This window comes from Pipra filicauda, unplaced genomic scaffold, assembly GCF_003945595.2.
Source record: "Pipra filicauda isolate LSUMZ 115617 unplaced genomic scaffold, ASM394559v2 scaffold42_size3861933_pilon, whole genome shotgun sequence".
NCBI lineage: Eukaryota > Metazoa > Chordata > Aves > Passeriformes > Pipridae > Pipra > Pipra filicauda.
Genome location: NW_024104565.1, coordinates 2,020,315 through 2,035,047, shown reverse-complemented (window position 1 = coordinate 2,035,047; position 14,733 = coordinate 2,020,315). Strand labels below are relative to the sequence as shown.

At 37.2% G+C, this 14,733-nt stretch overlaps 1 protein-coding gene across 5 annotated transcripts in view; it reads left to right on the top strand.

The window, feature by feature from the left end:
• Positions 1–13,343, top strand: part of TAB2 (TGF-beta activated kinase 1 (MAP3K7) binding protein 2) — a 64,571-nt gene extending 51,228 nt beyond the window's left edge. For all 5 annotated transcript variants that reach the window (XM_027733842.2, XM_039385736.1, XM_039385737.1 and 2 more), the window contains 4 exons: positions 6,845–7,005; positions 7,642–7,735; positions 9,025–9,105; positions 11,287–13,343. In XM_027733842.2, coding sequence (XP_027589643.1) covers positions 6,845–7,005; positions 7,642–7,735; positions 9,025–9,105; positions 11,287–11,432 — 482 coding nt within the window. In that variant the 3' untranslated portion in view covers positions 11,433–13,343. The remainder of the gene's footprint in view (positions 1–6,844; positions 7,006–7,641; positions 7,736–9,024; positions 9,106–11,286) is intronic.
• Positions 13,344–14,733: the final 1,390 nt, after the last annotated feature.

Genomic DNA, 14,733 nt, shown 5'->3' with positions numbered 1-14,733 from the left:
AATATTCTTAATATAAATCATAGAGATTTTGACCAGGTTGTCCATTCAGTGTGTAGATTACAGAACAGAAAACAGTTAGTAACCTTTGCGATGTTAATACAGTATTGTCAACTTTAGCATTCGTGAGTATTTCTAAATAAATAAAAGTGCTTCATAAGCAAATCACAGATTTCTTTTTATGGTAAAGACATGTAACTGAATACTTGGAGATAATTCTTCTGTTTGTCTTAAGTAGATATGTTATCTGTTTAATGAAGTGGAGTCATAACATCTTCATTTTTACGTTGTTCTGAAAGAAACATCTACTCTTATTCGACTTGTCTTAATGACTTAAAGGTACAAGTCCACTGTCAGATTTTTAAATCAGTTGAGATACTGTTTCCACTGGGTAATGTTCCCATTTTTTCTTTTTGCAAGTGTTATTTAAGAAAGAAGAAAAGCAGACTTCAAAAGCAATTAATGGGATGAAGTCTTGGCCTCCATGTTCCCTACTGTGTGCCTGACAATAAAAATCTTAAAGTCTTGGTACTTACTTCTGTTACGTTATAAAACGTTAGAAGGAACACCACACCAAAGTTAGCTGTTTTACAGATCGGTGGTAATGGAAGGGTAAAACTTAAAATATGTGATACGGCAATATAACCTGTTAATCTGTTTTCTTCTGTTTTCATGGGTTTGCATGCTTTTATTACCAACCTGATGGTTTATTAACCCTCCTGTGGACTTTCTGTGTAAAGATGCTGAATGAATTTTAGGATATTTAAGCAGTATTCAGGAGAAGTGGTCAAAATAATTTGTCTTTGACCTCACTGGTCCTCTTTGGACCTACCAGACAGTTCAGAATTAGAAAAACGGGCTTGTTCATGACCACTGTAAACATTCTTCAGATGAATTTAGCCATTTTGTTTTATGTAAGTAAGTACAGTGATCAGGAGACTAGAAGCCATGTCTGCATCCAGAATACTATATGAAGTAAATGAACACTAATTATAGCTTGTGCACTACTTCTGGATGTAATTATCTTTGGTGAGGAGTAGTCAATCCTAACTCAAAAGTTTCTAAAGGTTAGGTGTGAAAACTAAAAGCTAATCGTCCTAGACTGTCTTTTACATTCAGTGCGTAGTTAAAGAACTTCAGAAAATTACTCGTCTGTAGATAAGGAAAACAAATTGCCCCCCAGAAGTCATATTCCCTTTTCTTACTTTGAAGGGAGACTTGACTGGCTCTTTTAGTTTTAGTCCTAGTCCTAGAAGATTTTGTATACGTAGAAATTAAGCAGCTGAAATCTCGTCCTTAGGCTCTAAATAGACTTCTAGGTCATGAACTTGCTTCCCAAGCATTCTGCATTTTGAGTACTTTTTGATGTAGGGTATCCCTTTCTCCTGTTTTGCCTTTCTGACGGCACTGACTTCTACCAGGTCTAGTTCTTTACCTCTTGTACTCCTGGTAGCGATGGCCACTGTAACCTGCACAATCTCTATAGGCTGCAAGTATCAGCATTCAGTTTATCAAGATGAGGCAAGCTTGATACACAACATAAGAGTTCAGAAGTGTTGACCTCAGACCTGCTGTGGAGCCCAACTCTTCCTGAAACCAAGACATAAATGCAGCTTTTAGATGAAGTGTAGATGCATGATGTGGGTTGGTACAGCTTTAGGGACCTCAGGGAAAGACCACCTTTCTGTGTCTTTCACTAGTTCATATGAAGTATACTCATGCTTCCAAAGTTCTTTACATCCAGAAGATTTCTGGCATGTGTGCTTAATTTCTGCCGCGGTAAATGCAGTGTTTTTTACATTTTTATTATTATTTAATCTTTGGAAAGTTGAAGTCTGTGATAGGCTTGCTTGTATAATATTGATACTTGAAAGTTCTAATTATTGCTTTTAAACATGTTTCTTTTACTTAGCAATGGGGTTTTTTTCTGTTATGTACAAGAAGGGATTTGAGTTGCTCGATGCTTTCTTTTGTGAGGCTGTGTTCTAAAGTGCTTATAATTTAACCAGACTATGCCAAAAACCTTCCATGCGAGGTGATTGTCTCATTCTAATTTTAACCAGAACAGATGAGTAGTTTCTCTGGCCATGATTAGAGAAAAATGTATTTTCATCAGCTTTTCCATTTCTGCCAGAATGCTCCTTATCTTGGCAGGAAGAACTGAAACTGGCTTGGAGTAGAAGGAACCTTGGGGTGGAAGGTGGAGTTCCTTTGGTGTCTAAGAAAATTTCCTGTACTTTTTTTATTTACTTTACATTTATATGCGTGGTCCAACCCAGGAGAAAAGAAGATGTGTTGGACCTATCTGCAAGTGCTGCTGTCTGCCATCCGAGAAGCTTTACTTAATTATGTGTGTAGGCACTCCAGTCTCCTTCCACGATTAGATTTCTCTTTGTCCTCCCAAGTAAGTCGCAGCAGGTAGTAGGTGGCTTCCCCAGATCTCTGTCTTGTTTGCTGCCAAATCCGGAGGTTATGTAGTGTGGAAAGGAGTGGATACTGCTCAGAAAAAAATGGCTATCGTTACCATGGAATGCTCAGTTATATCTCTGGCATTGACTCTGTGATGCTAAGAAACTCACCAGACTTATCAGAAGTGGTTGCTAATGGATGTTTCTCATTTTCTGGGATTCCCGTTTGAGATACTGTGGACACGCTTGTGGAAATGTTGAGCATCCGCATCCGCTACTGAAGTCAGTAAGAATAAAGCTGTGAGAAGAGTAATGCTAGGTGCATGCCCAGAAGGACAGCCGAAAGAGGATGCATTTTTATGCCAATCTGTGTAGTGTCAGTTCTCTGCGTGTACAGGACTATTGGTTCCCATTACTTAGCAGAGATTTCAATTTATAATTAGTTTTATTAATATGAAGGAGGTAAATGAGATTTCAATGTATACTTTAGTTTAAAGTGTCTTATGGATGAAAAAAGTGAAATCCTGTTGGAAATGGAAAATTCTGTACTCAGATATGTTGCTGTGGTGTATGTTCACTCTGCATGTACTCCTGTGTTGAATAGTGAGGCTAAATAATTATTTAGTAGTTGCTCATTCTGTGTGTAGCTTTCCATCTGTATAATGGGAAGGCATCCCATCAAGAAAATGCATAATTGTGTAATAAAATCTTTAGGTAGATGTTTTCTTACTTGGGAGCTTAAGTCCCTTAGTTAAGTATTACATGGCTTTGACTGATTATTTTCTTTAGCCTGGGAAGGGGATGGTATGCAGAGTGAATCGTTGATACCATCTATAGGTGTTATATATGTGGGTGCATGTTTGCTTAGTGCAATTCTCGCCACTGTGTGAATTGATAAACTAGATAAGTAAATTAACATTTTGCACTGTTCTTGCTTTGGCTTCTTGGAGCTTTTTAAAATTTTTGAAAATAAAAAAAGCTGCAGGAAACAAGTTTCCCAAATTCCTATCAGTCCTTGTAGATGCTTAGGAAAAAAAAGACTTCAATGAGACACAGCTGTGCCCCATGCTCCAAGAGGCTTTGAGCCCATTGCATCATGTGATCTAAGAAAAAAATGCAGCCTTATATTTGGCTCTCTATATCAGGCCCCACTCTTCAGTGATGCTCTCTTTAAAAAATTAAATGAAGAGAGTGTTGAAAAGGGGAGAACAAAAAAAAATCAGAAGTTATGTATCAAATGACTGAATTCTGTGCAGCTTCAAAGACAGATTTTGAAAACATGCACAAACATAAGTGTGTCCTGAGACTTTCACAAACCTACTGCTGCAGAGTAATTGCGTTGCCAGAATTCCCCTCCATATTTGGCAAACCAAGAAATCTCAGAAATTCATAGGTCTGTAGAATAGGGTGAAAGCATTGCATTCCCAGATTAGCTTAGAAACACAATAACAGAAGACACTCTAGATTTAAAATTCAGATTCAAAGAGGCCTTGAGAAAACAAGTATGCCCGCATTTCCAAACTTACAAGTGTACTCAGAACCCAATTGAGTAGGTCTCTAGGGGAGGAAGAGTGAACTTTTGTCCTTTAGACTTTCATACTTTCTGTAATTATAATGATACACAGCCTTTGTGTGAAAAATATGCACTTTGAATATCAAAGGAAGCAGTGGCATCTGCTAGATTATTAAGTGTAATGTGCTTGCCAGTCTGTTGAATGCAAACATGCAGAAGTTGAAAAAATTGAAGTACCTCGTTTGCACGTAATTAAGAAGTTGAACTGCAGTGTTTTTCTGAACGTTTTCAGTTGCTCTGAGCAACGCTAGAGGGAGCTGAATACCTAAATTGCCGGTTTCCATTCATAAATAATGCAGTGGGATATGAGGAGGGGTTTGTCTTCCCCAACCCATTTTTTTTCCTGGAGCGGCCCGTTTAGTATTTAAGGAAAATTACCAAATTCTGTGTGAAAGTCTCCACTTAAACTAATGTCTTCGAATTCCTTATCCAGGTTACTTTTAGTGGAAGAAGTATAGCATAGCAATACAGAACGCAGTTGTTTAGAGCATGGTGCTGATAATGCCAAAGTCACAGGTTCAATTCCCACCATATGGACCATTCACTTAAGAGCTGGACTCAATGATCCTTCTGGATCCCTTCCAAATCAGAATATTCTGTGACTGAATTAGTATCAAGTGATTCTTTTTTAATCATAATGGTAATTTTGTAATGAGTTTTTCAAAACCTGTTGGGATTTGAAATTGTAAAATGGTAAAGTAGTCACAAAACTGGTAGGAGAATAAATGGCATCACTTTACAGACCTGGTGTGAAAATGGAGAGCAAGTAATAGTGCTGTGGGCATCCATCAGTGCCTTCTGCCCCTTGTGCAGTTCCATGACAACTAAATTTCTAAACCACAGAAGTGGGAGAACATTGAAATGAGAATTTGTGGGGGTTTTCCCTTTACGAGAGTAGCTGAAACAAAAAAGGAGGTGGGGGCTGCACAAGTCAAAGTCTTGAGTCCATACCATGCCACCTGGAGATATTCTGGTAACGTTTTTCCTTACCTACCACATCCAGTGGTACTGGCTGCATGCCAGCAGCCTGCATCCATAGGTCTGAAGAGTTCTGAGTCTGGTCAGTAGAGCACTGCTGTGTTGCTGCAGGTCAAGTACCAATAACCCGAGCTTTGAGATGTTGCCTCAGCAGTAATACCAAAGCAATAAAAATAGAAGAGACTGTCTAAAAGTGGAAATTTAAGTGTAGAAGGAAAAAGGGCCTGTATTCTCCCTGCAGGAATAGAGGCAAAGTAGCCTTTGATTTCATTTCTTTATAGTTGCAGCTGCATTTGTAACTACTGGGGTTCATAAATGAGAAAAGTTTCTTCCACTATTTTTAAAAGGCTTTTCAAAAGGAGATAATGTCTTTTGAGAATACTTACCTGATAATTCAACAAAAATCTTTACCTTGAGATTTCAGTTATTACATTTTTATATTACATATGAGCACGGTTGCAACTTTAACTATGGTGTGACTACTTTGACCTGAAATGAAGGTGCCTCTTTATGTAAACTTCTCTGATTTGATTGAAACCTAGCAGAAGCTTCATCAGCTTTGTCATTTCAGTATCTTGTGAACACATGACTCAAAAGCCTAGACTGGGTCTCAGTAAGGCTTTGCAGTCTGTAACACTGTACAAAAATAGTTTGGCGTGGTTTCTATTTTTGAAGAACCTCTGGAAGACAAAATATGATGTGTGACTGAATGAACAGGCAGGAGTTACAGCAGAAGACAGTTCTGCCTGCCAGAGATGTGGAAAGTTGCATCTTTTTGATGTGCTATTTTTTCCTTTGCTACTACTCAGGAAACCTAGGCAACCAAATTTGAGTGCTTCTAATTTTTTGGTACCTGAAGGAAACCACGATGAACTAAATATTATGTTTGACTTAAAGCTAGAGTTTGACTTAAAGACCTTTGTGAGGCAAATTCAATCTTTTGGAACATCTTGTTATTGCTACTTTTTTATAATGTCTTCGGTGCTATAAAAGTATCCATGGTCTATGAAACTGATCCCAGTTTGTGTGAATTACTGATTGAATGGATGAATTAATGACTATGAAGAAGTTGAAATGATTTCTGGATTTATTTAAAGAAATACTTTTTTTGTAGAAGGTGATTATTGCTTTGAGCAGTGTTATCTGCTTTTGTGGTGATATTTAATAGTAAATATACTTTCAATGAAATGAACTCATTAAACTGCATGAATTTGCGTCTTCTGCTGCATACGTTCTTTGTACCTTTAAAAAGCTGTGGTTTAAATGCTAACTTCATTGTTTCTAAATTGGGTCTCCTCATACCTTTTGCTTTACAAATAGCAAGCAGTGTTAGAAATTAGAAGCTGAGCTAATGGTTCTGCACCGTAGTTTAGGGATAAAATTACATACAATCCAGCCTCTGTGATAAATATCACTGTTTCCTAGTCATATTGCTTATTTCTGGTTTAGTTTCAATTGCTGTGGCCTGTTATGATCAACACTGGATTATGTTCCAATCTTAATAGCAATAAGCATACCTAGTGCTGCATATTGCAGTTGTCTATCCTCTTTATGCTGTTTTACAGTGATGAGGTTGAATGCAATGCAAAGAAACATTTGTTGTTGGCTTCTGGTAGTCATTCTTGTAGATTTTTAGAGATTACAGTTAAATTTTGCGTGGTCATCTATTATGATGTATGACTCATTTTATTTACTTGTCTGTAATTAATTTGTGCTGCTTTCAAAAATACAGCACATTCTGTCTTATGACAGAGATTTTCTTGTGAGGAAAATGGAAAAGCAGTGATTTTGTCTGTATTTTCCCAAAAGAATACTAACTTGCTTCTTTATCTGATATTGCCATGTGAAGGATAATAAAGTAGATAAAATGGGACTTTATGTATTGCAGCTTTACTGGTACACCAGAAGGCCAGGATGGAGCGACTTCAACGAGAACTTGAGGTTCAAAAGAAAAAGTTGGATAAACTAAAAGCAGAGGTCAATGAAATGGAGAATAATCTAACACGAAGGCGCCTGAAAAGATCGAATTCTGTTTCCCAAATTCCGTCAGTAAGTTGAAACGTCTGTAGGCTATCAACCTAAACCACAAGTGTGGTCTGTCACAATAAATTGAAGGAAGAGTTGTTCATATACTGACAATATGCTAGTGACAGGCAGTATAGCTAGAATTAAGCTGGTAAACAGTGTAGCTCAGAGTAAAGACTAAATATGTGTTATTTAACCACAACCTTGCAGTTCACTAATTGCTTTGTGAAGTATTGCTTTTAAAGGCAGTCACAAAAGGTTTGGCCTGCTAGTCCTTTCTAACATTTCAGACTACAATTTAATACTCATACTACTTTCCACACCAAATATTCTTTGGTCTTTGTGCGTATACCAATCTTGAGGAAACCAATTTAATGCACCAGTTTTCAGTGCATTCAGCCATTGATTTGGTGGACCATTGGCTATGTCCTGACCACAGTCTGGAGTTGTTCAGTCAGCTCTGAAGCCTGATGTGAGGGAATTATTAAGTGGGTTTGAAAGATTTTTGTAAGATCATGCTTGGATTAAAAGAAAGGTGGTCATAAGGGAAGATTTTTAATCTTCGTTTCTAAAATAACTAAATGCTGTCTACCTGTGTGTGAATGATAACTGTTAATAAAGTGGGGAAATTTAGTCTAACAGGCAGATTTATTTTTCCAGCTGGAAGAAATGCAACAGTTGAGAAGTTGTAACAGACAGCTGCAGATAGACATAGATTGCCTAACCAAAGAGATTGATCTTTTTCAAGCAAGAGGTACAGTATATCTTAGTACATCAGACACTGTAAATGTTGATTTTTTTTTTTATTTTTTTTTCACTGTCTGCATTTGTCAAAAGAGTCTGTGTTATAAGTTATGGACACTGTTTGCAAAATCATCACATTAGTTTGAGCGAAACCATGGAAGTAACTGTCTTTTATGCTTGTTGTTTTTGTTGGCTTTATGATTTTCCTAATCCCACGGTCGTTCCTGTTTCATACTTGGCTCAGAAGAGGGAAACTTGTGATGCCATTTATTTAATAAATGCTGGGGTGAAAAATCTGGTTATCTGAGTATCAAAGCGAGAAAAAAAGTTTTTTAAACCATACAACTATACGTATGTGTCCATCTCTCTCTTTTGTCTTCCACGTCTGTCTGTATTCAGCCTCTCAAGTTAGCAAATATAAACTACAGTTGTAACTTCCAGTGTGCTCTCCTTCTTCCGCTTTCCTTGTCTGCAGGGACACAACCTGTGGTCATGAGGGTGAAATTATGAGACAGCTGAGCCAGTTCAAGAGCTGCCAACAAGAGATCCTGCTCTCTTCCTGCTTCCCTCTTATGCCACTTACTGAGCTCTGGCTCTGTATTAGTCTTTTAGACCCTTTGCAGAGCTAATTCTGTCCACAAGCCAAGCAAAAACTGTTGCATTGCTGGAAGAGCTTGCTACATACAGCTCATGTGAGGGAGAGGCATGGGTAGGGAGAACTGAGATAGTGAGAGCGAAGGAACCAATACTTCCCACTTCTAGCAGCAGTGAGCTGTTAGGTCAGTTCAGACATAAACCATGGAAGTTCTCCTTCAGACAATATACCTGCAGTTAAGGAGAAGGTAGACAGGTGTACTGAATGTAATGCTACACTAAAAACCTGACCTGAAATAGAATATTTAAATTGCAGATGACTTTTTTATCTGTTTGTTACAGTAAATTGGATGTAGGACTTCCTCTGAGTATTAATTCTAAGCATGTATCTCTGAGTATAATTGCAATTTAGAAAAAGCTAAAATTTACAATAGAACAGTGTTAAAGCATAGCAGAAAAAAATACCTTTAAGGAGTTTAGTCTGCTGGATTCTGTCTCTAGATTGCACATTTTGGGCAATAAGTTTCTTAAAGTTTATTGTTGACCGCTTATATCTCACTTGGGTCTGTATTGACATCTTGATATAAAAGGTGATAAGGGAATAATAGTACTGTTACAGAATTACTGCCAGAAAAAAAAAATTGACATGCTTTCCGACTCAGATTTATTTTTTTAAACTGCTGCACCTTTTTTTTTTATTTTTAGGACCACATTTTAATCCCAGCGCTATTCATAATTTTTACGATAATATTGGATTTCTTGGTCCCGTGCCACCAAAACCCAAAGGTATTGTACTGATAAAATTTGGATTTAATTCAAATATTTGGTTTGCATCTAATATCAAGTTCTGATTCACAAATCTATTTTAAATGTTGATTATGGAATAGATTTCTTCAAAAGTATGTGAACCTTGCATTTTATTTGTATTGGCAGTAAATATGCTTCTGTTTGCTCTTGTTTCCTCTCTATTCATACATTCAGGAAAGAGAAGTATATTAAATGGGTTATGTTAAAGATGGATAATATATTGGAAGGTAGTTTAAGTAAATGGAAGTATCCATCTGTCTTTAAAAATGAGCATGAGGTACATTGCTTAGGGATGAGTGAAACTCATATGACTTCGTCATTGTCTGTGGTGAAGAGTGGATTTGCTTACATATAGCAATAACTCAGTTTGGTTACCTTGACTGGACTTCTGTCTACTGTAGAGTTTGTATTAACAAATTACATGAAAGCCTCTTCTGACTATTGTTACATATAGTTCTAGCTAGTTGAAGAGGAAATTAATGTAGCCCAGTAGGGCAGTCAGTATTGCTGAATATTAGCCAGTCTTAAACATTCTGCTTGTTATTGTTTGGTACATTACTTATTTTCTTCCCTCTCAGGATGTCAAACAAAGCAGAATAATTACCTCTCGTGTGTTACATAAAGCAGAGAATGAAATTAACTTATTTGCAACGGCATCATACGATGAACTTTAGGCAAACCACCAAGTGAAATAGATAATCCGCTAATGTTTCTGTGCAATCTTTCTGTCCAGGAAGTTCTCCACATAATATATATATGTGTGATTGGTCCTTATCGTGTGCAGTAACTGTTGCTACAGAATCTCATCTTAACAGATTTCTGACCATTCTATATTGTAAAATGGTCTAGATAAATAGGACTTTCTTTATCTTCCAGACTGTTTGTAACATCTCCAAACTGATACTGTTTTTCATGCTTTATAAAGCTCTTTTTTTATCTTTTATCTGAGCTGTTAGTGAAAATACTGACTGAAGTTAAATCCATGCACAGTCCTATTAGATACATTTTACAGCTGAACTATAAAGAATTTATAAGAAGTTCTTTCAATTATTTATTTACCGTAGTTCCCTTTACAGTAAATAAAAAATAACCTATCAAAGAAGAAAATTTAAATTAATTTTCTGTGACTAATTGTTAACATTTCCATTGGCTTATCTTCTAGGAACTCCAAAATTTAAGTGTTTGATTCAATCTTGAAAATGCAAAATTAACCCCGACTGGTTTATAAAGCCCTGAAGTCCCTTTATCAGTTGTCTTCCTTTTCTTCTTTCTTTTTAAAAAAATATCACCGGTGTATCTTAGTTGTTCATTAATTTTCAGTTAAACTGAAGCTTAAAATTAACTGTCGCATAGGCTTTGACTTAATCCACAATTACTGCTGTTCCCAAAAGAAAGAAAAATAATTCTTCTTGCAGTTGTGAGCAGTACTGTTGTACTTTATGAAGATCTTACTGTTGTTTTGCAGCAATTGCCATTGTCTAGTTGCTGATGAGATGTTCTGCAGTTGAAATAATGGGATGAAGGACTGTGCAGTTGCCTAAACTGGGAACCTTTAACTTGAGAAGTCACTCATCTCTCTTTTCATCTTTTTCATCCCTTTTCTCTTTTCTTCTTTTCTCTTTTAAAATAGTCTAACACATCATGCAAAAAGATGCACTTGTATGGTCAGTAGCATGACAGAGCCAGGCATTGTTTTTTCTTTAATGTATCTGCCTGCTGAGCTGGCTTGAGGAAGAACTGCTGATACTCATTCTAGGGTCAAAAAGTTAAACATGTTGGAAGGTTACAGAGCATTTACTTCTTGGCATAATGAATTTTAGAGCTCAGACTTCTAAATCTTGTGCATGTTTCCTGTGCTGATTAATTTCTAAATTTTATCTCCTTTCCATGCAATAGCTTTGAACTGAAGGCAGAAAGGAAGAAGGCAGAGTGAAGGGATGGGAAACTTGCTTTTTATAGTTTCACCTTGTGCCTTTTGGCTGACTTACAATCAAGCTGTAGTCAAGGGGGTGGTAAAAAGCTGCTTCTGTCACTCGTAATAACTGTGCTGTTCTCAGAGGAACAAGATAGTTCTAAGTTACTGAAAAAAAAATAATCTCAAAATTCTTTCCATGCTGTTCTTGGTTAGTAACTTCTTATCTTATCTTTTTCGTGTCACAGATCAGAGGTCCATTGTGAAAACACCAAAGACTGTTCCAGACACAGATGAAGATGAGGGAGCTCAGTGGAGCTGTACCGCCTGTACTTTTTTAAATCATCCAGCCTTAAATCGCTGTGAACAGTGTGAAATGCCCAGGCATTTCTGAGCCAACAGGCCCATTACCTTCTGTAAAACCACAGCAAACGTACAAGGAATTATCCAGTCATTGGGGGGCAAAAAAAGCATTTATGCGTAGGATATTGTAAAATCGAAGTTGTGAGGAGACGGTATTTTGCTAATGTTCAGTGTCAGCCCACAGAGCAAGCAATACCTCAGTGTTGTGCCGCAGGCAGTTGAGATTGACTGACTGAAGGGTAATCTGCTGAAAGACTTGCCAGCTGCCTAAGCCATGTACAGTATTACCAGTGTCCCAATAACAAACACCATGTTCAGTGCCTGGGTGTTGCCCATCCTCTTCTTTGCCCCAATGTCACTACTGAATTTTGACAGGGGAAGGGAATAGAGTGCTAGTGTTTTTGTTTTCAGAGCTCTCGGTGAAACACTACATGCACAGAGGAGATCTTAAAAGGAACAAGGTTTAAGTATTTAAACTGTTTGCTGCCACATAGTGCCTTCGATAAAGGGAAGAGCTTCACGAATCAGTGGTACTCTTTGCCTTGTCTTCCCTGAAAACATCTCTGTGAAGCCAGAAACCAGTACAACTACGTCTAAAGATGAAAAGGAAAAACTGCATGCGTTGTCTGTACAATACACACAGTGAAATACCCCAAAGCTTTTCCTACTGTACATAGTTCTAGGGCCTGCTTTAAGTGATTTCTTTTCTTCACCTTTATTATTTTCTTGTAATTCTGTATGTATAGTGTAATAGTCTTTTTGTTAACTTTCTTTTTTTCCCTTTAAGTGATTAAGCACGATCATGTCCCTTTTTTTAAGCTTTTATCTGAGAGAAGCAATGCCTTAAAATAAGAGCATTAATAAGAAACTATGCACAAAATAGCTTTCCTCTGCTCGTTCTGTACATTGCTCTTGTAAATGCTGATGATCTGTGAAGACCTGCAGATGCAGCGTGGTAAAAATGCAGGAAAAGTTTGAAGAGTTACACATATAGTTCACTCTGTACACTGAGTTTTACGGTGGGTGACACAAAGGTAGCATTTTGTCTGGCATGAGGAAACTTTATACTAGGAAACTTTAAACCCACCAACAGATCAGCATCCGAGTTGAGCTTGCTTCATCTGCTGGGTGTCTTGCAGACTCCTGAAGAGAGATTCATTGGGGAAGTACATACAGTGCCAAAATCAACAGCAGCAGCATCGTACAGCTTTGTTCAAGGACTTTAAATGCTTTCCTGTTTTGGCAACCAGTTTCTAAACCTGACTTTGTGGTGAAGTCTCATATTTATAGAAAACAAGGATAGCGATATTTAGGACAACTGAAATAAAGGCTGGAAAAGAGAAATCAAACAGACTTGAACACTGAAGCAACCTCAAGCATCTCTTATATTTTGATGATCTATTTTTTTAAGGAAAATACTCACATGATCGGGGATGTATGTAACCGAGATCAAGGAAATGGAATTCCAGTACAATATGCATGAAAGACGGCACGCAAAGAATTATGTAGCAGCAGCACTTAGTGTGAGGCTGGAGGGAGTGCTAACAATGTAGCAAAAGATAAAGTAGACTGTCACCCACTGTAAACATCTGCCAGTGGACACTTTTATTAGGAGTTTTACAAGTGATCTATGTGAATGCACAGAGGCCTTTGTTTTGAAGGCTTTGCATTTTTTTTATGTGGGAAGAAAATGTCAATCCCAGGTAATTAGGCAGTAGACCCAAAGCACACTTGCATTCAATGCATTTTGTTTATAAAATGAGGCCTTGTTTTTCAGCTTCATCTGCAGTTCTATGTGAAGATTGACAAATCAGTTTTTACCTGTTTATTAATAAAACCTAATTTGGATATCTTGAGTTGATGGTTTTGTGATTTAGCTGGGTAAACTGCCTTTGTAACAGATAAGTTATTTATAAAAATTAAAAAAAAAATTATATTCTAATGTTTTCTTCTGTGATTTGTTTGCTTTTTCCATGCTATGGAGCAACAGAATACTCAACGGAACAATAAGTATTAACAGTATTAAAAGTCAGATGATTTCTTATACCAGAGTTTTTACTTAAACTTTTGTCTTGTAGAACCTTATGTCTCTCCTCCCAGGCACTATTCTGTTTAATTCAGGGAGGGTATGGAATGTATTTCATAAAGTTGCACTGACTACATTGTTTCCTGACCAAAGACCAATTCACTTACTCATAAAGTAATAAGCTGGACACAGATCCTTTTTACTTCATGCTTCAGGGGTTTACGATTTTAAAAATATTTTTCTAATCAAAATGGGTAACCACTTTGTCCAGGGCAATAGATGATGTAGTTACATCGATATAAGCATGGTTTAAAGGATGAATGTGGTTAAACTGTATTTTGGTGCTATGTATATAATAAGTACTGTGAGATATGCAGTGTTCTTAGACATGTCTTTCCCCCACGGACCCTGTCTAAGCAGACAGTTAGTACTTGGAGTTGGGCTTTCCTGCGGCACAGTGATGCTGTGTAAAAGTCCTTCAGGAGGCCTCTGTAAACAGATCTAGCAAAAAACTAACTGCAGATCCAGCAAAAATCTTTCCTTAACACATTCAACTGGAGTGCCTTAATCTGCAGTAGGAAATAAAGTGGTTGGAGCAAGGAGGGCAGCTGTATTTAAAAAGCAAACAACAAACTCCAGTCAACTGTGGGGTGGAATGAGCATATTTGGAAAATAGGCAAGATGGAATTCTGCTCATTCTATAAAATGCATAATTGATCTTTTCCCTGCATTTATTTGAGTGTTTATTTTTCTGAAGGGGAAAAAATATTTACATCATAGCTCCAGTTAGCTGTGCAGAGCCATCCACACAATATGAGTGTGTATTGGACAGTCTGTTCAATAAATGATCCTGGAATAGTGGGATAAGAGCAGTTATGTCTCCAGTGTCACCTCTTCTACAGACTTTTGCCTTCACCTTCAGGGGTTTTATGTTCCTTGTGTATTTCGGGTCCCATGTATCATCAGCACTTCCTTCAAGCTGATACTAGTATAGTGACATATCACTCTAGTATGTCTTTGTTGGTTTCAGTTAAAAGGATGAAATAGGACTGGATTTCACTGCTGATTTATTTTTTTAATTTTTTTCCTGATAGAGGATAACTATAAAAAAAGAAACATTTGCAGTAAGGTTAAACTTTGTATTGTGTACATCAGTAGTTTATCTTGGATGCTGATTTATGACTTGACTTTTCTGTACTGTCTTTTCAGAGATCTCTGTAACTGTAAAAAAAAAAACCTCTTTGGCGGGAAGGCATTGCCCTTCGTGGCTTTCAGAGATGCTCCTGTTTTTTGTGAATGCATAAGA